This window comes from Solea solea, chromosome 6, assembly GCF_958295425.1.
Source record: "Solea solea chromosome 6, fSolSol10.1, whole genome shotgun sequence".
Lineage (NCBI taxonomy): Eukaryota > Metazoa > Chordata > Actinopteri > Pleuronectiformes > Soleidae > Solea > Solea solea.
This window is the reverse complement of record NC_081139.1, coordinates 21852024-21874195: the sequence shown is the minus strand read 5'-3', so window position 1 is coordinate 21874195 and position 22172 is coordinate 21852024. Positions and strand designations below refer to the sequence as shown.

At 39.1% G+C, this 22172-nt stretch overlaps 2 protein-coding genes across 3 annotated transcripts; one reads left to right on the top strand and one right to left on the bottom strand.

The window, feature by feature from the left end:
- Nucleotides 1–727: 727 nt before the first annotated feature.
- LOC131460363 (insulin-like growth factor-binding protein 3) lies at nt 728–5393 on the bottom strand. The gene is made up of 5 exons (XM_058630785.1): nt 5116–5393; nt 2614–5006; nt 1821–1849; nt 1605–1724; nt 728–1527 (listed from the first exon to the last, which is right to left on the bottom strand). Exons 2-5 carry the CDS (start codon nt 2921–2923, stop codon nt 1423–1425), a joined length of 564 nt encoding a protein of 187 aa, XP_058486768.1. The 5' UTR covers nt 2924–5006; nt 5116–5393; the 3' UTR covers nt 728–1422.
- Nucleotides 4949–22076, top strand: LOC131460362 (SPRY domain-containing protein 3-like). Of its 2 annotated transcripts, none has more exons than XM_058630783.1 (11): nt 4949–5051; nt 8058–8204; nt 8351–8426; nt 11304–11428; nt 12641–12773; nt 12886–13074; nt 16878–17027; nt 18291–18348; nt 18734–18853; nt 18939–19063; nt 19157–22076. In XM_058630783.1, exons 2-11 carry the CDS (start codon nt 8077–8079, stop codon nt 19289–19291), a joined length of 1239 nt encoding a protein of 412 aa, XP_058486766.1. In that variant the 5' UTR covers nt 4949–5051; nt 8058–8076; the 3' UTR covers nt 19292–22076. The 2 variants fall into 2 exon arrangements, with proteins under 2 accessions (XP_058486766.1, XP_058486767.1); XM_058630784.1 differs by having other exon boundaries at nt 4949–5064.
- Nucleotides 22077–22172: the final 96 nt, after the last annotated feature.

The window sequence follows — 22172 nt, the reverse complement described above, 5'->3', positions numbered from 1 at the left end:
GGCGTCTTAACTTATTAATTAACATATCGATATTTGCACTGGCGATATATCACCAAATCGATATTTTGACCCACTCCTAATAAAAATAAATCAACAATGTTCACACTTAAGTAGAGCTAGTTATGCAATGTTGACAGGGGGGTGCAAATGTTTGCTCCTTTGGAGAATTAAGTTAATAAGCTTTGTGAATGAGGGGCAGATTCTTTCTTCTGTCTGCTCCATTTCATACAGAAAGTAGTATTCATGTTTATGTTCAATTATTGAAAGCTCAGTGTCACTAGTCCACCGATTTTGATCAATGCATATTTCAATTTATAATCAGAGCGATGAAATGTCTTATTTTCTGACTTTTTGTTTAGATTTCTCCCAAAATAACAGAAACGTACAGAACAAAGTAAAAGCCTTTAGTTAAGCGGCTAAAAACAGCCATTTTGTCAGTCAAAGCAAGCGTCCTTGTCCATATTGATGAGGGGCAATGTGTCAGTTACTCATATTACCACACTTCAAAAACACTGAACTATCCCTTTAATATTTGTCCTGTGGACTCATGACATACTGTATATAATCTGTTGACTTGCATTATGCATAAGACAAATACTACCTGTGAGACCCTTATACCAAAAATTTGTCTTCTTCTTTTTCAAACAGGGTCATTCAATAAACCGAAAAGATAGATTCATTTTGTGAGGATAAAAATTTATTTCCAAAACATTGTAACACAGTGCTTTTCTGGCGTTATAAACATGAAGTCTGTCACAGAAATTTGATTTAAAATAATAATAATAATAATAATTCTCAGATGGTTTAAAAAGTGAGTCCTTAATTTAAGTCAAAGGATCAAAAATACTTTGTCGCCGTATATGTTTATGTTGAAAAACATGAGGATGTCAGGTTATTTTTTAAATAATACCACAAGTGTTTGCTCTCGTGGACTATACAAATGATCAGTTATATTAAGATAAATAAAATATATTCAAAGTAGCATAAATAAGATTGCATCTATGGATTATGTACAAAGTGTATCAGTGATATAATTACAGTTTCAAAGTATAAAAAAATACTGTATATAAATAGGACATATTGAGTGCATACTAAATACCTAATTACACCTTATGTGTAGTAAGTTTTCAACAGTGTGAAAAAAAACTGTTCCTACTTTAAAATTGCATAATACTTTGAACACAAAATTATAATCTTTTAGTGTAATATGTGCAAAGCAAACTGTGTGTGGTTCCTGTGAGTCCAAAAGTGATGCATGGAATATTTTCAGCCTTAACTGCGTTCAGTAGAGGGCGCAAGGAGACAAAGTTACAGAGGACATTTTCAATGTTGGGAAGCTGCTTCTGGTGGATGGAGAATGAAATGGGAGACAATGTGGGCTCTGGTGACCCTTCATCTTTACGTCACACAACCTCCTGCGTCTCAGCAGCTCAGGCTGCCTTTCTGTTTGGCGTTTGAAGAGACCGGCATGCCGTTCTCATTCACGCACCAGCACCTGCCACGCTGTTTACCCCGAGATGACCAGCACTGCACAAACAGAACAAACCACCATACGTTACAATGATCTCTGTGACCTGAGATCCACCTCACTGACTCAAACTCACCTGCTTCTTTCTGAAGAAACCTCGCCTGTCACAGTTGGGCATGTAGATATCATGGTGTGACTTAAATAAATGGGCATCGAGACCATGGATCAGTGTGGTCAGCAGTTTACGACATGGAGCCTGTAGGATAAAAAGTAAACAGAGGCGTAGACGGTGAGGAACTCCCTGATTTCAGGTCAGTGATGAGCTGTTGAACCGAGTCAGATGTGATTTTACCTCATCTGGATCAGCGCCGGGTGTTGGATCTGTAGGATCAAATAAAGGCGTAATCAATCATCACTTATTACTATATGAAAAAGGTCAGCTACAGTTTTTGTGGAGGTGGTTGATTATTGCCATCAAACAAAATAATGTTTTTTCCTCCTAAAGTAAATGTTTTTGTGTATTTGCTCTGGATTTTAAACCCAGTGTTGTTCTGTGCATGTTTGCTTAAGTTAAGCTATTTTCTGTATGATTTGATATTATTAAAGTGTTATATCTTATCAAATGAAGGGGAGAAAACAGAAAAACGCTGATTTCTAAAGATTGGATATAGAAAAACACAAACTGGTTAAATTTTAAATAATGGAATAAATACGAACAGAACCATTAAGAGAACCTGTGGCTGTGTAGAGCTGCCACTGAGTCATGGCAACATTGTTCATAAAAATCACCTTTAAATTTCAATCTTTAAAAAAATTTAAAAAAAGAATGACAGCGTGTGCAGTGTTGAGCAGCTGAAGAAAAACATTTCATCTTGACATTCACAAATGAATGATCTTTTTATAATCTATTATACATTAAAAGTCAGTGCACTGGTTAAAACAGAGCATAGTATATAAATAAAACGTAAATCATATATATGCCTTAAAAAATGAAATATTGCAAAAATGATTTGCTTTATCTGCTGTGAGTTCAGTGTGGTGCTTTAAGATCAAAGCTGTTCAATAGGAAGATGAGCTGTCTGTCCATTTGTCTAAAATCCACCATTCATTGATTTCGTCCTCCAGACTGCATGTGTGAGGCTTACCTCTAACGCTGAGCTGCTCAGTCGGGCTGACACTGGTGATGTTGCGGCAGACGCCTCTGCCCTCCAGCAGGGCACGGAGAGGCCTGGCCTCATCCTCTGGAGGTGTGCACCGCAGACCGTGGGCACAGCTCAGAGTGTACACCCCACACGCTGCTCCAACAGCCGGAGCGGAGACACTCGAATCTGCCAGTGTCTGACTCGGTGAGGGATTTGTTTTGCAGGCAGCACATCCTCTGGATGGTGTGGTCAGTGGGCTCGACAGAGTCGTGTGCAGGAGGAGCAGCACCAGGAGGTTCAAATACAGAAGCATCTCCCACTGAAAAGTTGTCCACTAATAGGTTTCAAATTCTAACTGTGTTCCCTCTCTTTTCCCTTAGCCAATTTCCACAAAGTGCACTATGTCTGTGTCAGAATGGCCGTACAATTCCCTCGAGCCAAGACAGAGTGATAATGAGGCTGACAGACAAAACTGGCGGCGGCTTATAAAGAGTCCAAAGCAGCAGGGAAAGGTAAGGGAGGGTACGTGATGGAGAATCTTAGCTTTCTCTCTCATTTCCACACAGTCGAGCACACCCCGTTTCTGACGAACACACACACACACACACACTTATACATGCTCATACCATTTGTTGTCTGTCATCCCGCAGGATAGTAATGTTTTCTACACTGAAATAAATCACATGTGAGCTGTGTATGCTGCTCCATTGCTCCCCCCACTCTAAAAGTGTGTCATGTGACCTACTGATTTCACTCCTCAGTTTTTTATAATTATAGCTGTTTATCATAAAAACATGTTAAAGACATCAGGATTTATTTGAATTTGTCTTATAATCAGCTGCCGTGGTATATAATCAATGATTCAAAGGCAAACGTGGTACTTTTTAGGCTACTGTGGTTACAATATGATTTCTGGATATGAATACACATAGCTTCATCTCCCCCAAGTGTGCTATTAAAATGTAATTTGGCTTCAGTTATGAGCAGTTATTAAGCTGCCAGCAGTTCAGTTAAACTCATTGAGCAAAAATAATTAAATGTTCTCACAATACAGGTAAAAATATCAATAGCCTGCTCCATGAAACAGGAGCAAACAGCTTGTCGCGTCCACACTTGTTCTCCTTGTTTATGACAGTCGGACTTTTCTTAAATGGTAACCGGTGAACTTTGTTAAAAGAATGCCTGCACACTCTGTAACTGCAGGGCTGGAGATTCACATGAATTGGCTGACAATAAGAGGCTGAAGGTGTGCCACTCAAAGCTGGATGACTAATACATTAATAGCCACGGGCAGAAACTCCCACCCTGTAAATTCCACGTGTGAGTCACGGACACATTAAATTAGGAGACAGGATGACAAAAAATCTGGCAGCTTGTCTTCGAACTTGATATATCATTAATATCCAGGCTGCCACTTCGTCTCAGATAAAGCCTGTGAGAATACACTATCTGAAAAGAGCCTCACTGTCACAAGCAGGTATAAGAACATCTAATGCAAGCACATTCAGTTATACTCATAGTATGTGACTTCACTTATTATCACTCACAGCCAGTGTATTGTGTCAGGTCTGATAATATAGTTTAGTGATCAAATGGCAGTACCATGATTTTTCACAGGAAGCAAATACATTTTTTCACTTGTGCACAATTTACTAAATGTTAATATGTCTTAAAGTTGAAATAATAATAATATTTAGAGATTAATTAAGAAATTGATTGGCATAGTCACCAACAGTGATGATAATTTAGTTGATACACATGTATTACTATGCATATATTTAGGGACTGTACATGTATTCTCCTGTAGGGATGGGGCAATATAGGAAATGAATGTGCATCACAATGACAAAGCACTGACCGTAAGCTGATAGTGGTACATTTCCATCATCAGGATAATTGTGACTCATTCATATTTCGCGTGACTGACTTGAAAATGCCCCCTCATCTCAACATACAGTAAGAACTTATATTAAATTTCTCATTCTTCACATAAAAATGTAATTTCAAAATATGTATCCTTATATTGTGGGAACATTACAACATTTTGGAAAAAAAAAAATGTTGGTAACATAATGTTTTTTACTAGCATTAGTAATATCTTTTTGTAACATTACAACATAATGTAATACCAAACAGCCTCATTTTTTTACTAAAGCAAACCATCAAGCTGAAATAATAGTGGGTTGTTTTTTTTAAAGTACATTTAGTTTTTTTCAGTTTCTAATGTGTATGCCAGAAAAGTACCCAAAGAACACACACATGCACACCCACATGCACGCACACACGCGCGCACAGGTTGCTGTATTCATCCTCTCACGTGATTGGCTGAAGGCTGAGAGGACGGGACTTCCGGTAGCGTAGGTTGGACGTTAAGTGACAGACTTCACCTCCTAAAACTTGGAAGAAAAAGCGAAGGACACCGCGTTACAAGTTTAAAAACAGTAAGGAATCAACGTAAGACAAAAGGGCTTTGAATAATATGGGTGTAACCTGAGCTTTACTCACATTTATGTTTGTCTTCTTCGTCAAACAGCGGGGCGACGTTAAGCCGCTGAAAGCAGCTAGCCGGCCAGTCGAGTCCTGTCTGTATGGGAAACGTGGTGCTGCGTTTAATATCGGCTCGTACACTTTACAACTAAAGACGAAATAAACAACCATTTCAGACGAAAGCTCGCTTATTTTGTTTGCTTAAGTTTGTATCCATGTTCTTTATTCACTAAGCCATTTATTCAGTCGCATTCGGGCTGCTAACGTGAACGAATATTTTCCTTTCGCTGCCTAAGGGGAACTTTTTATGTCACTTGAAACGGAATGTTTATTTTGTACCTCTTGAGTCTGTGTGATACCAAAACGACTCCGTACCACAGTAATGATCGATCCACCATTGAGCCAGTGGAATAAAAACACCAACCAGTAATATCGTCAAGTGCTGAATGATGGATTTCAACTGAATTGACTAACTTTTACCTTTGGCAACTAAAGGTGCGTTCACCTGAGTCACTTGGCGTATTCACCGCCTGACAGGAAGAGACACAATGGTGAAAAAAACAGTAGTCTTTTACTTTATTAAAAAAAAAAACATATACTGCCAGACTTTGCCATACGTAAGAGCCATGTTTTCAGTTTTAAAGTGAAAGTATTTTTAATTACAAATGGAAAAAGTAAATGCATATCCATCAAATCAAAAACAAAAAAGAGAAATCTAACATATAACTCACCTTCACGTTTGCCTTTATACTATTACTTTGCAGAATTTTCAAACTTAATTAATGCTTAATAAAAGTTCTGTAAAATGTTATATTTATCAAAAATGTAGTTGAAAGAGAGGTTTTTGTTTACCCCTTTCATGTTTTTAATAATGTGTTTATACCTCACGTTTTATTAATAATCTATGAATGAGTGGAAATATAGAAATATACAAATATACACAACTGAGTGTTGCTCAGTAAATATGTATTTATGTTAATAATTGTTTTGTATTGTTTTAAGCAAAATTATATTTTTTATTAAATGTAAAAAGGAAAACACAAACCACCAAAATCTAAAATATTTTTGTTTGGCCTATAACGTACCCTCAAATGCCTAACCTCCTTGATGAAGATAAATATTTATCAGTTAACAGACTCTGGACCATTATTGATTCTGCACTCAATTTTAAGGAAAATTGCAAAGCTGTGTAAAGGAAGGGACACCAGTGTCTGTTCTGTCTTCGGAAGTTGTCCCAATTCCATATACACAGAACCATGATGACACTTTTTTACCATGCTTTTATTGAATCGGTCTTAGCTTTCTGCCTTGTGTCATGGTTTGGAAACCTGCCTTAAAGAGACAAGAACACACTGAACCAGATTGTCAAATGGTCCAGTTGGCTGATTAGGGAGCTGTGTCACAGCTGTGCCCGGAGTCACTGTATACCAGACAGTTACAGCGGCTAGCCAGCTTCATCTGTAATGATGACTCCCATCCCTTATTTAGTGAATTTCAGCACTTTCCTTCTGGTCGGAGATTTAAAGTCTTGAGGTCAAAGACAAAGCTCTACGTGAACAGCTTCATCCCTGCAGCAATGATCCTTTTGAATAAGATGACCTAAACGGGTCTTTTCTTGTGGCATGCTAGTTTCATTAGGCCTTTTAATGTTTTTTTTTATTGTTTTTTATCTGACAAATTTACCTGTCAAATATGAACAAAATTAACCAAAAAACTTATTAGTTATTAGTTTTAAAAAGTATTACTTAGTTTTATTTTTCCTCTATCAAACATCCAAGAAGGTACAGTTTAAAATCCACTGTTTGTAAATAAAACCAGAAATATGAATCAGTGTCAACAAGTCTGTCTATCTGGTTTAATGCCAAATCTGGGTTGGCAAGTCCAGGTACACTGGTTGGTCCAATGTGATCTGGATGGAGGAAAAAGACTGACCTTTACTTTTTCCCTTGCGCAAATAATGATTTCTACTAATCTGGAAATGAGTTTTAATCAGTGGTGAGGCATTAACTAGTTTGTCATTTAGGTTTTTGCTTAACTTTCCCTCCAGCTGTGAAGTCTGAGTCTGCGGCTGAACTTCATCATTAAATAATTATCATAATCAGTGAAGATAGTAATTACTTGCAGCCTCATGTCGGTGAGGTCTTCAATGTAGGTATTTAGCTTTGGACTATAAAGACTTGAAATATACAGCACAGTCTGAGTGTCGCCTGTACTCTGATCTCAAATGAGGATCCAATCTAAATGTCCTTAGATTAGCTCTCCTTTTGAGATCTGGTATCTCAAGCATTGTTTCTTCCTCGTCTGTGTTGTGTTTATCTATTGTTTGAAAACTTGGAGATGCTTACCTGTTTTTGTTGCGTGTGCACTGCAGTACCGTGACAATTAAGTCTTCTTGAGTCTTGAACCTTGGAAGGAACCCATGGGAGGCACCTGACCATCATAGGGCTACCACAAATATGGGATTTGCGTTCACGCCTTTGGGCAGCGTTCAGTCACTGTCCAGGCCTTTGCTTGTCTGTGGAATGTGGGATTTAGTGTAAATGGAAAAATACAAACACACAAAAGGAGAAGAGTTTGGCCTAAGGGATCAAACCCAACAGTGGTAATCATGTTGAGGTCAGAGATGTTTGCTCTCCCTCTGCTTACGGCTTTTATGACCGCACTAACATTTAATTGTTCTCGAGTTGTTTATCACGGTTGCTGTGCTCGCTGTGTGTGTCAACAATGGAGGCATCGCTGAAGAAAAAAACAGATTTATTAGAGTGCATCTTGTGCAATACAGTTTAACTAATGGATTTTCTTTTGCTTTAAATCACGCTTGCCCGGATAATCATTAGAGTCATCAGGTACAAATGAGGTACAAAAATGAGAATGTGAATATATGATTAATGTTAGTTGGCCTGTTTTTAATGGCAATGTTCTCAAATTGTTTTTTTTACATGTTTCCCTGTTTTCCCCAGTTTGTAATGATTTTTAGACATGGAAGACATAAACCTTCATTATCGCTTTCTGAACTGGAGGAGGCGCATCCGAGAAATTCGTGAGGTGCGAGCTGTGCGATACAAGGAGCGCCTCAAGAGGATGCTCAGAGATGGCGACATTCTCAGGTAACGCGTAGTAGCAATGCCAAGTCATTAGTCCTGTGGATAATTACATCATTTTATACCTGATACCAGAGCCCTTCTTTTGTTTGCATCTGGCAGGTTATTATGATTGTTATATTCTTGTGTTTCTTTTTGGATCTTTTTTGTAGGTATCATGGGAATTCAGATGAAGTTGGCTGTTATGTGGCGGCCAGGCCATTATCAAGAAGAAATCGCTACTTTGAAGTAAGTGTTCATTATTTTCGTCTCATAATTTCACAAAGAAGTGACAGTAGAAAAAAAAAATCACAAAAGGTCACGACTATAGTAATGATTTGATGATTTGGTTTTCATGAAAGTTTCCTGGCTTAACTGTTTGACTCTGCATCATTTGCTTGGCCCACACTATCTGAGCTTCAGTCCCTCCTCTGCTGGATTTTCCTTTATGTACCACAATGAAAGTAATCAACAAGAGTGAAGCAGTACAGCCATGCTACATGCAAACATTAGGGGTTTTCCCTGTTCAGTCTGGAACTAGGAAACAATTAAAATGTTGGTACCTACTTACCCACAATCAATGCACAGACTTTACTGTTGACAAAAATGGGCCTAGTTTCTGACCCTTTTTTTTGGAATTGCTTCAGCCAGAGGCCGTCACATAAACTGTGTATGTATAATAGGTTTGGGGATACCAACTGTCAAACAGTGTCCACTATACGAGCTGTGCTTTATTGGTTATTTACAAAACTGACATCATGTGTAGAGCTGCAACTAATGATTATTTTCATAATGGATTCATCTGTCGATTATTTTCACGATTAATCGAGTAATCGTTTGGTCCATAAAATATCAGAAAACAATGTTGATCCGTGTTTGTCAAACCTGGAAATTATGATGTTCTCAAATGTCTTGTTTTGTCTACAAACTAATATGATTCACTTTTAATGATTTATTTGTTGTATGGAGCAAAGAAATTAAGAAAATATTCACTTAAGACGCTAAAACAATCAGAAATCTTGTTTTAATCATGAAAAAAGCTGCAAACCGATTAATTGATCATCAAAATACTTGACAATCAATTAAGTAGTCCATAAATAATCCATTAATCGATTAATGGGTTAGGGTTATAATCATGCGCTGAGAAGAGCTTAATGATTGAGACCACTAAGGCCATATCCAAACAGAAATGGAACAAAACGTGAACGTCAAACTGCTGCAGATTGTAAAAAAACAGAGGACTCCTTCAATCATCCCTACCTTTCCCAAGCATGTCAGGGAACAGCTGTGGGCCTGATATAACTGGAAGGGTGAAAACTCTCTCTTCCACTCTTTCGGTCGTTCTCTCCATTGTTTTTGTTGGTTTATTCATTGGGTTAATATGGACAGAGCTGTTTGTATTTATTTGGGTTTAAGCTTCAAAACACAATATGCACAGTCTGGCTGGTTTGTCCGTTCTGGCTGCTTTAGAAACATGGTGGCATAAGATGGTAACCTCCACAAAGCAAGGCTCCTGCTTAAAGTACTCCCTATGAAAACTTCACAATTTTTATCTTAAAATTATATGTATGCAAACATACTAATTGTTAGTATACACATTATCTGCCAATACATCCTAATTGTTACACACTGGACCTATAACAGCTGCAGCACACACAGACACAGACACTGGTTGAGTCACACTGGTGTTTTTTAATCTGTGTGTGTCTGCAGATGCAGTTTTGTTACAAGGAGTTTTCTCATCCTGCCCCTGACAGATTGATTTCACAGAGGAAGTCATTGCTCATTACAAATGTGCCGGTTTGTTTATCCTCTCACTCTCAGTGATGTAGACTCTGATGTGCACAAGCATCTCAGCACAGTAACTGTTCCTTAGAGGAAGCCATGTTCAAACTTGCATAACGCACACAATCATGCTTTGGTCTGACCTGCAGTCAAACGGTAACTAACACTCTCAACCTTTATATTCATGTGTGCTTCATCCTCGTGACTCATTTTTGTGGGAGTCATGAAGGGGGTAGGGAGGAAGCAATTTACGTAAAATGGACATATGAGCTAATACGTGACACTGATGTGAATGCTGCTTGTAGATGTGACGGTATATTTTACAGGTTATGCACTCATGGGGGGGGGGGGATTTCTTCTCAAGAGACCAAGGTTGAGGTCATGGGAAAGAACTTGAAAATGTCCTCCTCCTTGCCCTGGATTTGCCAGCAGTGCTCCAGTTGCAGCGTGTCCATCTACGGCTCCCCGGGGATGATGTCATAAGTTCAGTATTCAGTTATGATAACAGTGGTGCAGGCCAGCTCGTTGCTTCGGGGGTTTTCACTTTAAACCATCATGTGGTGTTGTACAAAAGTGATACTGTGAAGTTCCAGGTTGGTTTGGAAACTCCGTGAAGTGAATAAAGGAGCTGTGGCAACCCAAAAGCAAAATACACTGTAATGGCATATTAAAATTAAGGGTGGAGCCTGATTTTCCTGCCATCAAATCTGTAAAACTCATAACAAGGGGGTACATTACAGTCCACCATTTTGCTCCAGACTGAGTTATCTCATGGCCAGGGTCACAAAATATAAATCTCTCTGACTACAGTGATCCACCAGCATGTGCACCGCTGCTGCCATAAACACTGTATTTTTTTCCAGTACTTAAAAACATATAAAACCAAAATTAGTCCCAAGAGCCTCACCTCTTTTTAATGCTACATGGCTGACGTCATTATGCAACTTAAAGAGGTTGTATACATGTTTCTTTCTTGAAGCCTATTTATTTGTGAACGTAACTTGGTGATAGTGTACATTAACCTAACTGACTCACCCTTTTCTGACAACATCCACCACAAAAAATACGCACTCCCTTATTCTGTCTTTACTACACATCCCCCTTCAGATTATGTAGAATGTTGCTTTTGGGTGTCTTTTAACTTATCTTGTCTAAATAACTGATAGCCAAAAGCTATAGATATAAATATTTTGACCAGTCAAAGTCTGGTGAAATAAGTGTTCTACATTGAAAGAAGGTTTTCATGGTAGGAGCACTTTCAAAACCCAAAGAGTTCATTCAAAAGGAAGGGGATTTTAACCTTTGCTGTTTGTTGACCACAAATGTGTCTGGTGTGTGCAGGTGACCATCGTTGATACGGGGGTGAGGGGGACGATTGCGGTTGGTTTGGTGCCTCAGCTCTACAAACTGGACCATCAGCCAGGCTGGCTTCCTCATTCTGTGGCTTTTCATGCTGATGATGGAAAGTATGTGTCACTGCTGATGAATTTCTGAACATGTTCTTATGACATGTACATTTTTATCTATATCCTGTAGGTTTCACACACAACCCCCACAGAACACTTCCACCTATATAAGTGGTGTAGATAGACTGTATAGATGAAGGAACTGAGAGAAGAGTTTTGTCTATATGAAGAGGTCAGTCAAATACTGAGACAAATTTGTGAAAGTGTGACATAGAGCACAATTTTACAGTATTTAATGTTCAGTTGTCAGAGACCATGTACGGCTTTTTAAAAAGCATTTTCTCTCATGTCAGAATATAATACTTAGTCAGATGTTTCGGTAACCCTCTGTAGTTTTGTAGGCTGACTCTTTTGTGCCAGAATGACCCACTTTACTCTGCTGTATATTGATGCAAATCCATTACAACACTGTACAACTTCCCCTTGAAAAGGTCACACAGTCCTGGAAACTAATATCACACAAGTGCTGTAGGTTTCAAGTGTAATGAAGTTTAGGGTGATTATTTTTTATGCCTTCATTAGAACTTAGACAGTGGAAATTACATCAAACCTTAACGCCCTTAGGTCACCAGGCCGCTTTCAATAATTGAGATTTTTATTTAGAAATCTGGAATTTATCAGTGTGATAAAGCTGACTAAGAATTAAATTATACAAACGTCGAGGTCAAAATATGATGCAGCGCAAACCCCAGGTTTTGCAAACACAAACATATTTTATTTTCTTCTTCTAATAATTTCCAGCAGGCTTTTACACTCAGAGGTGCACTGCTGCCCTCCTCAGTTTGAAGTTCTTAATCACAGTTTGCAGTTCTTTATCTGCAGGTCAAAGTACTTAAACGCAAAAACAATTTTGCTGTCAGAATCTCCACTGTGGTTTTAGAGCGCAACTCATTACCAGCTGAGCTAATGAGGACAGTGCATTCCTCTTGTTATAGTGGTGTTTAAAATCTGTGTGCATGATTATGTGTAGAAAAATGCCAAAATTCCAAGGCCGGTTTTCTGTCCCAGTCCCTTACTGGCCATGAATAATATATTGTTATGTGAATACTGAGTAGGATTGGTCCTTCGGCCGGACTTTGGACATGCCTGTTATCGGTAGAGGCGGATTATGCACCATTTAATACTTTTATCAGTGTCCTTTGAAGTATTCCTGCTAACTGTGACAATGATCATGATCAGCCTTTCAGTCGCTTGAACATATCTCTTTTTCAGGCTGTTTAATGGAAACACTGTGGGACAGCAGTTTGGTTCCAAGTGTTGCAGAGGTGACAGAATCGGCTGTGGAATATCCCTTGAATCTGACGATGGACAGCTGTCTGTGTTTTTTACCAAGAATGGTAAAGAAGTAAGTTTTCCAGTGTCCTTGTTTTGCATGACACAGAATATTTTAAACCAGCTCAATGTTGCGTATCTTTTTATGGTTTGCGTAAACGTTGTGTTTGTGAACGTGTGCTCAGGTGGGCAGCGTAGAAATCCCAGGTTCTCCGGAAGCACTCTACCCCGCTGTGGGAATGCACTCTTTGGGGGAGGAAGTTCTGCTGGATCTGAATGCTGAATGGGGGATGGAGGAGGATGATGGACAGATGATTGTGGACAGTCATGAAGAGGACTGGAGCCGTCTCCATGATGTCAAGGTGACTGGGATGGTAAGTCCTATTAATTTTTTAACTGCAAATAAAGCAAACATACAATTTAAAAGGTTGTCTTCCTCATAAAAGTTCATGCTGTGTAATGACTGGCATCATTGGGAGGAAATGAAAAATTGCACATGCCAGGTTATTGAACCAGAATACTTCAGAGAGGTTTAATTAAGGTTGGCTGCTCACTGACTCCTTGTGTCCCTCCATCACTCATATCAAACTGCTGCTGGCTGTTAACCGTTGCATTGTGGGTAAAGCTGATGGCTTTTTTTTGTTGCTAAGAAAGTGTGTAATAAAAAAGAATCAATTTCTACTTCTGCTGCATTTTTATTTTTAAGAAAAGCAGACTATGTGGATTACTCATATCCATGACACTTTCGGTAGGACCTCAAACTTCTCAGTTATTTTATGGATGTTGTTTCTTTGGATTTAGTGGATCTGTGTCAAATTCGAAACAAAGCTGTGTGCTGTCCCGCTTGTAAACCAGGTCTTGATAGCTGATACAGATAATCACACACTGTAAATTTTAGCTGCTGTTAAAAAATTAAAGATAGAGGGAGAGATTTCTCTGAGTTGGTCATTGATCAGCTCCACCTCTGCATCTGTTTGGGTCTCTAACAACCTCCCTGTGACAGCAGTGCTGCAGTGTTTGTGTGTGTGTGACTCAGGGCTGATGCACACGAAAACCCGAACTGAAAAAAAGGAATGGGAGGAGATCACTGCTGAGCAGCCCTCAGGCTGGAACAGATAAAGTGCATGCCACATGCACATTTAGTTATCCTTTATTTGCACAAATCTGGCTCTGTCCTGTGTGAAGGCAGGAACCACAGACCACAGTCTGAACACACTGCATCTCAACACATAACACGTGTGTCCTTTGCTATTGTACATACTGACTTGGAAAAAACAAAACCTGAAAGGTTATGCAGGTCATGCAGGTGTGGTAATCACTATTTTTAGGCAATATTACATTTCAAGTTAATTAACAAGAACTGGCGCAGCTGTTCAGATATTATTTATTTAGTGATTCACTGTCTGCTCTCATACAATTCAAGTCGACCAGAACAGAAATAAATCAGCCTAAAAGGGGAATTAAAGCTGCAGTGTGTAGCTTTTGCTGTTTTTTCTTGTTATTATTTTGCCTATAACAGAAACAATGTACTTGTATTATGCAAACTGTTGAACGACCATTTTTTGGAGTGCTTATTTGTGTTTACATACTCCATAAAAGGAATCGCTTCCTGTGTGCAACATGGGAATGTCACTGATTTAAACACTGCTATACTGAGAAACACTGTCGCATGGAGCTGACAGGCTTAATCAGCATCATGTGAACTTGTTTGACAATGGTTTGAATGAAAAAAACACTTAACTTCGTAGAGTTTTAAATATGACATCAGAATTCTGTGGATGTAAATGTGTATCTTACATGTTGAAGTGACAGTGGTTGGGTTTAATGTGGTAATCAATCACGCACAAACACCATTGGTCTACTTTTAGAACCTCCAGTCATTTCAGAAAATTTAATCAATTTAAAATTGGCAGCTTGGGAACTCATTAAATACTAAAAATCATAGCAGTTTGTTGTTTAATGTATTCATGTTCAGATGGTGAAGTTATGATCATGTCACTTTTGTGGTAGTAACTCTGGAGAGGATTCTGTTTTGGCATTGATCATTCCCTTTGCTGTATGTCATAAACAGTGATGTTGTTGCATTTGGTTCCCAGACAGCGTGGTGCAGGATTGATGAAGCCAGACCTTTTCCTATTTTTCTAGAAAGAAAAACTACATGATGTTGCTTGGAAGCAATTTTTCCATCTCATTACCTAACAACTCTAATAGGGTAACGTGTGAATAAAACATGCCCTCTCATCTTGTTGGAGTCTTGACTGTCTCGACTTGGGGACGGAGCAGCCATGTCGGTACAAAGACCTGACATGCTCTCACTAGCATTGAAATGTGCTCTGTTTTTAAGAAGTATTATGTTGTTGACTCATGATTAGTGAACCTAACACGCCTAAATACAGTAAGTCTAATCACCTGCTAAAATGCAATAGAATGGAATTAATCCGTCAGTATTACAGAACGTCTAATTGAAGCCTCCTTAGCCTCTGCATTCTGTTGGAAAATCAAATTGAAGGCTAGTGGAACTGAAGCTACTTTGGAAATGGGGCAGGACATTGGGTTTTCTATGGGCCAGCAAAGCTGCTTGTAGTGAGCCTGTGTAATGTTCCAAAATGTCAGCCACTGTAGCTACAGCGAAGAGATAATAAAGGGTTCTCGTTAAATGCTAAAACAGTAGCGCAGTAGTGAAGACTCATAAATTCCGCTAACTTACTCGGTAATGTTCTATTAAAAATTGTCCAGTTAAAAAAAGGGCACATACCATAATATTTATTTGGTACCTACTGTAGTTTGTGTTACAATCTGGTTTTGCTTCAGGTCAAGGTTCGGCAACGTTATGTGCCCAAAAGTGAGATCAGCTGACCTAAATATACTGAATGACCAGCTTTTATATACCAAGATAACAAAGCCAGGATTCATCTGGCAAAATGAGATTGAGTGAGTGAGTGATTCCAGGAACATGATGCATCATTTTCACAACAGAGTTGAATCAGAGTCAAGAATCCTTTGACTGTGCCGAACCTAACACAGCGATCCACCTCAAGTACAAGATCTTTGTAAAAGATTGATGCAAAGTAGTAGTTGAGGTAAATGTTTTGGCATTACCACAATAATGCCACAGTCAGTATGTGTCATAATGGAAGCTAAAGGTGTAATTGTTTTGTGAGTACAGACAGTATATTATACAGTATATTTATCTTACATTAGCCACTTAAAACAACTGGTCATATCAGATTTGACCAGGTTTTACATTTTTTTTTGTCTCAAACCAGTCTGGTCATTCTTCTTTGACCTCTTGCATTAAAGCCCAAAAAACTGCAGCTCCCTGGATATTTTCTCTTTACCATTCTCAGTAAATCATAGAGATGGTTGTGTGTGAAAATCCAAGTAGAACAGCAGTCTCTGAAGTACTCAGATTAGTCTGTCTGGCACCAACAACCATGCTCAGCCATGTCCAAAGTCACTTAAATCACCTTTCTTCTCCATTCTGATGCTCGATTTTTTTAAGCTGTTGTCTGAACCATGTTAACATGCCTAAAATCATTTGTTTCCTGCCATTTGATTGGCTGATTAGAGATTTGTGCTAACAAGATTACCTTTTAAAGTGACAAGTGAGTCTTAGGCTGGATATGGGTGCAATGCATGAAGGACAGCAGAGCTTATTGGAGCTGCTGTGGAGTCAACTTTACATACGTTTTGCCTTTGAAAATCATACAAAAATACTTGTACTCAACTAAAATTCCAGGACTTACTTAGTAAGAAGTCGTGCATCCATCGATCATGAACATATTTCGCAATAATGGTTCAGGTAATTAAAACGCCACAGTAAGTATGTAAAAGTGCGGCTCACTTGCACTTGAGCCATGCGTCTGTTGAGGCTCTCTCTCTCTCGTTCTAAAATCAAAAGTGATGCATTTTGTGCTGCAGACGCACTGCTCATGCATCCAAGGGTGAACACAGCCTTAATGTCATTAATGTCAAAGATATTGATTAGTGCAGCTTTAATTATAATTAGCTGATTAAAGCTTTAAATCAGGATTTTACATGCTGTGTTTTACACTAGTTGGAAATAATGTTCTGTTCATCACTGATCCTTTTTTTTTGAGTGATTAAATTTGACAAGCTTAACACTGATTTAAATATTAATACACTCATAACAGGTGCATGTGTGTCTTTTCCTCAGCTGCTGGAGTACGTGGGCAAAGGGAAGAGCATTGTGGACGTGGGCTTGGCTCAGGCCCGTCGGCCTCTCAACACACGTTTCCACTACTATGAGCTGGAAATCACAGATGCTGGAGAGAAGTGTTACATCGCCCTGGGTCTGGCACGCAGGGTGAGGGCCTCCTTGTTTTAGTCATCGCTGTAATGATCACATGCCATTGTCATTGAGAGGCCATGTTACTTAGAGTAAACTTGTCTTTCAATGCTGTCGCACCTTGTCAGCCCAATTCCTCCTACACACCACTGCTCTCACTGTTTCCAGTCTAAGTGATGGATGACCAAAAGAGGAAAAGCTAACAGAAAAAATATTGTTTCATTTTACCCAACGTCTGAGTTTCCATAGAAAGCAGGTTCCAGATACATGCTAACCTATCATGTTAACTGCACAAATGCATGTGTGTCTCAGTGCTCAGGCTAAGCAATTAAGTTTGATATTCTTAATTTCTTAGGTAGCATCTAATCAGAATGACAGCAAGTAGTGATCCATATTTTGTAGATAAAGTTTGGTCTGAAAGGCTTGTTGGATGTTCATACATCAGACACAATCAGCTGCCATTGGCCTCAAATGAAATCCTGTACATCCTGTTTAATATAATACAGCAGAGTTGTAATTGCTGAGGCCACAGTCATTGTGTCATTTAAGTGACAGATCTGAAATGAAGTGTGGTTCCGATATTGTTGTTTTCTGCTGGTGATCACTGTTTTACTGGAAGTGAAATGATCGAGTGTCAGACTAATCGTGCTGCTGTTTTGCCAGCTGTGACCATTGACTGTGAGGTGGGCTGTTCAGTTTTGCTTTCATCCTCAACTTCATTCTCCCCCCATTGACTCCTCCTCCTATCAGTTACTGTGTGGGCATGTTGCACCCTCAGGTTAGACCTGTGTGGAGAACAGACGTCTGTCATTTCACTGTTGTTTTCCCGGAATTGTTTTCCTCAGCATGTCTGTGGTTTTGAATGAGCATTATAAATCCATTAACCGGTCATTACTGAGGTTTTGTTCCAACCCCCGTCATCTCCTGCAAGACACATCAGTCTGATGATGGGAACCATAACATCATAACCTCTACTCAAATCAAAACAAAGGTGCATATCTCTCTCTCGCTCTCTCTGTCTTATTTTGTCATGCTTTCCCCTCAACAGGCGTCGGTTTCCCACCTGTTGCTGTGGCCGTCCTCACATTAAAACTCGTAGAATTACGTCTGCTTTATTGTCTGAAATCTATTTCAAGAATGCCTCCTTTCAGTGAAGGTATCTGCAGTTAAGAGGTGATTTGGCTGATCGCCATCTCATTGTGAACTGGACAGTAATTGTGATGTACTCTAAAAATTACACTCTCTCTCTCTCCCTCCCTCACTCTCTGTCTCGATTCACAGGACTACCCAAAAAACAGACATCCAGGTTGGAGCAGAGGGTCAATAGCTTATCACGCAGGTGAGTACTGGCTAATAATGTTCAGGCTGAGGTGTGAAAGGTGTCCTGTACGTCTAGAAGAGTAATACAATTTGGTTTTGGAGTCTGCAGGTTTTCTTTTTCAATAGTTTCCATGTCATTTGCCCCAATAAGATTCTCTATTAATGATGGTGTAATCTCCTCTCCTCTGATGCCCCTTACCAGGGTCTTTTGGCTTTGTCCCCGCCTTGTTTGAGTCTGTGGGTGACATGACATGGATGCTATTGTAGAAATGTGGAACTTTTTAAAACATTATTTGTCACGTTAAATCACATCAGCCGAAAAAATCGGGTATGAGTCACTTCAGCCTTGTAATCTGAACGCAGCCATAAAGCAGTAATGGGTTTCCCTCTGTTGTTCTTTATAGATGATGGAAAGCTGTTTCAGGGCAGCGGTGTCGGTGATGCATTTGGGCCACGCTGCTTTGAAGGCGACATTATGGGCTGCGGCATCATGTTTCCACGCGACTTTAACCCTGATACTGGAGGTGAACATCTTTCATGTTGTCTCTCTCTTTTATGGCGCAGCCTCCAAGTGTCTCGTCTTCTTAATCTGTGTGTGGATTCTTTCAGATGACGTTGACGACTGGGACCTCGACGTCCTTCCGAAGCCCTGCGAGGTTCAGAATGCCTTGTATGCAAACAATGAAGATGAAGATGAGGATGAAGGAGAGGATTTGGAGGGCAGGAAGGTCACAGTGAGTTGCTCTCAGAGTCTATGAATATAAAACTCTTTAAGTGTGGTGGCAAGCAGTTAAATAATCTATGTGCTGTCGTCTTGGGTTTGAAAGGTGTTCTTCACACGAAATGGAAAGGTGGTGGGGCGGAGAGAAGTGCCCTTACCGGTTGGAGGATTCTACCCCACTATTGGCATGATGAGTGCTGGGGAGAAGGTCAAAGTGGACCTGCACCCCCTCAGTGGTTGAGCAGAGTGGAGGAAATTAAAAAAAATGGTGAAGTAATGAAATCAGAGCAAAGGACGACTTATTGAGCTCAGGTACATTTTGGAGAACAGACAATAAATATTACCTCCATATTCGCAGGTTCTACGCTGTTATTCAGATATCATATTCAGTGTAGAGGTTCACTGTGGCTCCCTCAAGCTGTAAGGATTATTTAACATGCTGGTAGATTTTACTTTATTAAGATTTATCAATAATAATGTTTGTTGAAGCTGCTGTCAGTGAAATAATTGTGTCAAATGACACATTTAGTAGTGCCTTAATAGGGCTGTCACTTTTTTTTTTTCTCCATTTAATCTTCCAGTGGGTGTAGTTCAAACTAAAAACCAGGAAAACAATTGTGACCGTATGTTGTTTTGCTGTGAAAATCGTGGACACAAGCTCAAGTATTTCAGGGTCTACTCATAGACTGCACAAAATTGGACGTCGTCTCCTGGTTGCCAAACAAACTCCTGTTTTGAGCTGTGGTTTGTCTTTTTCCTCAAAATCTCATGTTCTATTGAAGAAGATCAGAAACTTGAGATTGAGACCCCTCAGGAAAATGTTTACTGACGTTATAAATCAAGTGAAAAGTAAGGTCTTATTATACATAGACCTCCGTTCAAATGGAGTCGCCCCCTGGTGGCTAAATGCTACTACTTCCGTCCTACTTACTGTGCTTCACTTTTCAAATCTGTGAACCTGCACGGGAAAACCCCCCCACTGGATCACAGATGGGCAGGGCAACAAGTGCTTAACCTTGCATGACTAACAGCAAGAGAAATAACAAACAATATATTCACGTGTGTGTGTGTGTGCGTGCGGATGGATGGGTGGGCAGGGGGAATATCTCAATATCTTTGAAGGAGTAGTGTGTCACATAATTCATGTTTGAACTTGATCTTTGGAAAAAGTGACAGCCCTCTTCTCTCCTCTGACAGCTATCACTGTACTAGAGTGTGTGGTCGGTGACGTGGTTTCTCTCCGTCTCCGGGGTCTGACAGTAAAAGTAGGAGAAGCCTTTCCAGTATTCTACAACACGTAAGAACTGGACAAAGAGGAAGTCCTCTCTGCCCGTGAGTTAATAAACGTCCACCAACAGGTTCATGAGGTGATGTAGGGAGGAGGGGTTAGTGTTAGAGAACCACAAGCCAAAAGACAATATCACTGACGGCAGCTTTAAAATGACACATGTGCCTTTAAATCACTTTATAAAGATATAGATTTTTTTTTTAATACTGTAAAACAAGAGTTTGAAGGGTAAAACACTATCATTGAGTATTAACTGCACTCTGTAAAGTTTAAAAGAAAAATGCCAAAAAGTGTCTTGCCATCATATTTAATTTAGAGAAACAATCAGGAAGTGTGCCAGCTCGTTTGTCCATATGATCAGCAAACATGTAGCACCGCTCTCTCTCAGCCTGCAGCCAGCCATACTGCGCTTTAGCCTGTGGATGGTGTTTTACTGACACCCAGTGGTGAGAGTGAGAAGTGAAGAGAACACGCTCAGTTATGAGTCTTCCAAAGAAAACAGTAGTCCACTGAATTAACCGTAGGTTTACTCCACTGTTAAACCAGCTCAGTCACCTGTATGAGTGTAGATGCTTGTTCTGACATGGAGATATTGCTGCATGAATATAATCCAGACCATCTTTTTTTGACTCTCTTCTTATTTTTTAAAGCAAAATCACAATTCAAAATAGATTTTTTTTTTTACGTTTATAACTCGCTTTTTTCCCCAATTGAGTATGATTTTAATATTTATTTTACTGATCTGTCATAAAGAAATATATGTTTGTTGATTTGTGAAGAAAAACCAAATCCATGTCAGAAAACAAACAAACTGTAATGATTAATGCTTCACATGCTGTCTGAATATGAATCCTGTTAATGATCTGAAAAACAAACAACACAAAAGACACTGTAAGTTCTTTACATAAAAGGGAAAATAACCAGTATCACACTCTCAGGACAAGAACAGTTAATGGCTACACATTTTGGTCAGAAATGTCTGAATATTTTATTTAAGGTCTGAATGTTGTAAATGAACATATTTGAAAATCATATTCACGTTGTCTTGTCTAACATCTTTTTTTTGTTCTGTACATCAGATTCAGGCATTGTTGTTGCTGACCTGTCAGGATTTTGTTTCTGCAAACCTAGCTATTGTTCTTTTTTGTCTTTTTAATATCAGTCCATTTAAAACGTTTGAGTTCCCCCTTTTGTTTTGTGACACCAATTTTTTTCACACAATGCTGCTCTGGCATCAGTGCAGGCCACACTTACAACTGGTTTCTATGCTGAGCTACCCATATGTGTGTCTGTGTGTTTTGTTTTATTTCCAAAAACAGTTCATATTTTGCACTTTATTAAATAATGCACCATTAGTAGGCTCCAGGTAGGTGAGGGAAGTGTTCATGTCACATGTCTGTACACTGCAGATCACTGAAAAGATTAAAAATCTAAGAAATAGATCCAACATGGATATGAATAAGGTTGAATTATATCCATGAAATGTCCCTGTGTAGCAAAACTGTTTTCATTGTCCAGTTTTTGGTGATCACACATCATCCAGTTGGTGTTAATCATAAATCAAATACAAAATAATTGGGATCTTGAATCAGCTCCTGGTCTTGCACATAAATGTCTTGTATGTTTTTGTTTTTATTGTTTCTTCTCCTTTTCATTCTGCCTCTTTACTTTCGGAGCAATCAGAAAGAAAGAAACACAAAAAACATGCCAAATATAATTAAAAGAATATTCACATTTATTGCACGTCTGACTCTACTTTCACCAGTTTGATGAATTTAACAGTGGAAAAAGTTGTTGTTTTTTTAAGTGCAGGAAAGTCTAAGCTCTTTATTTA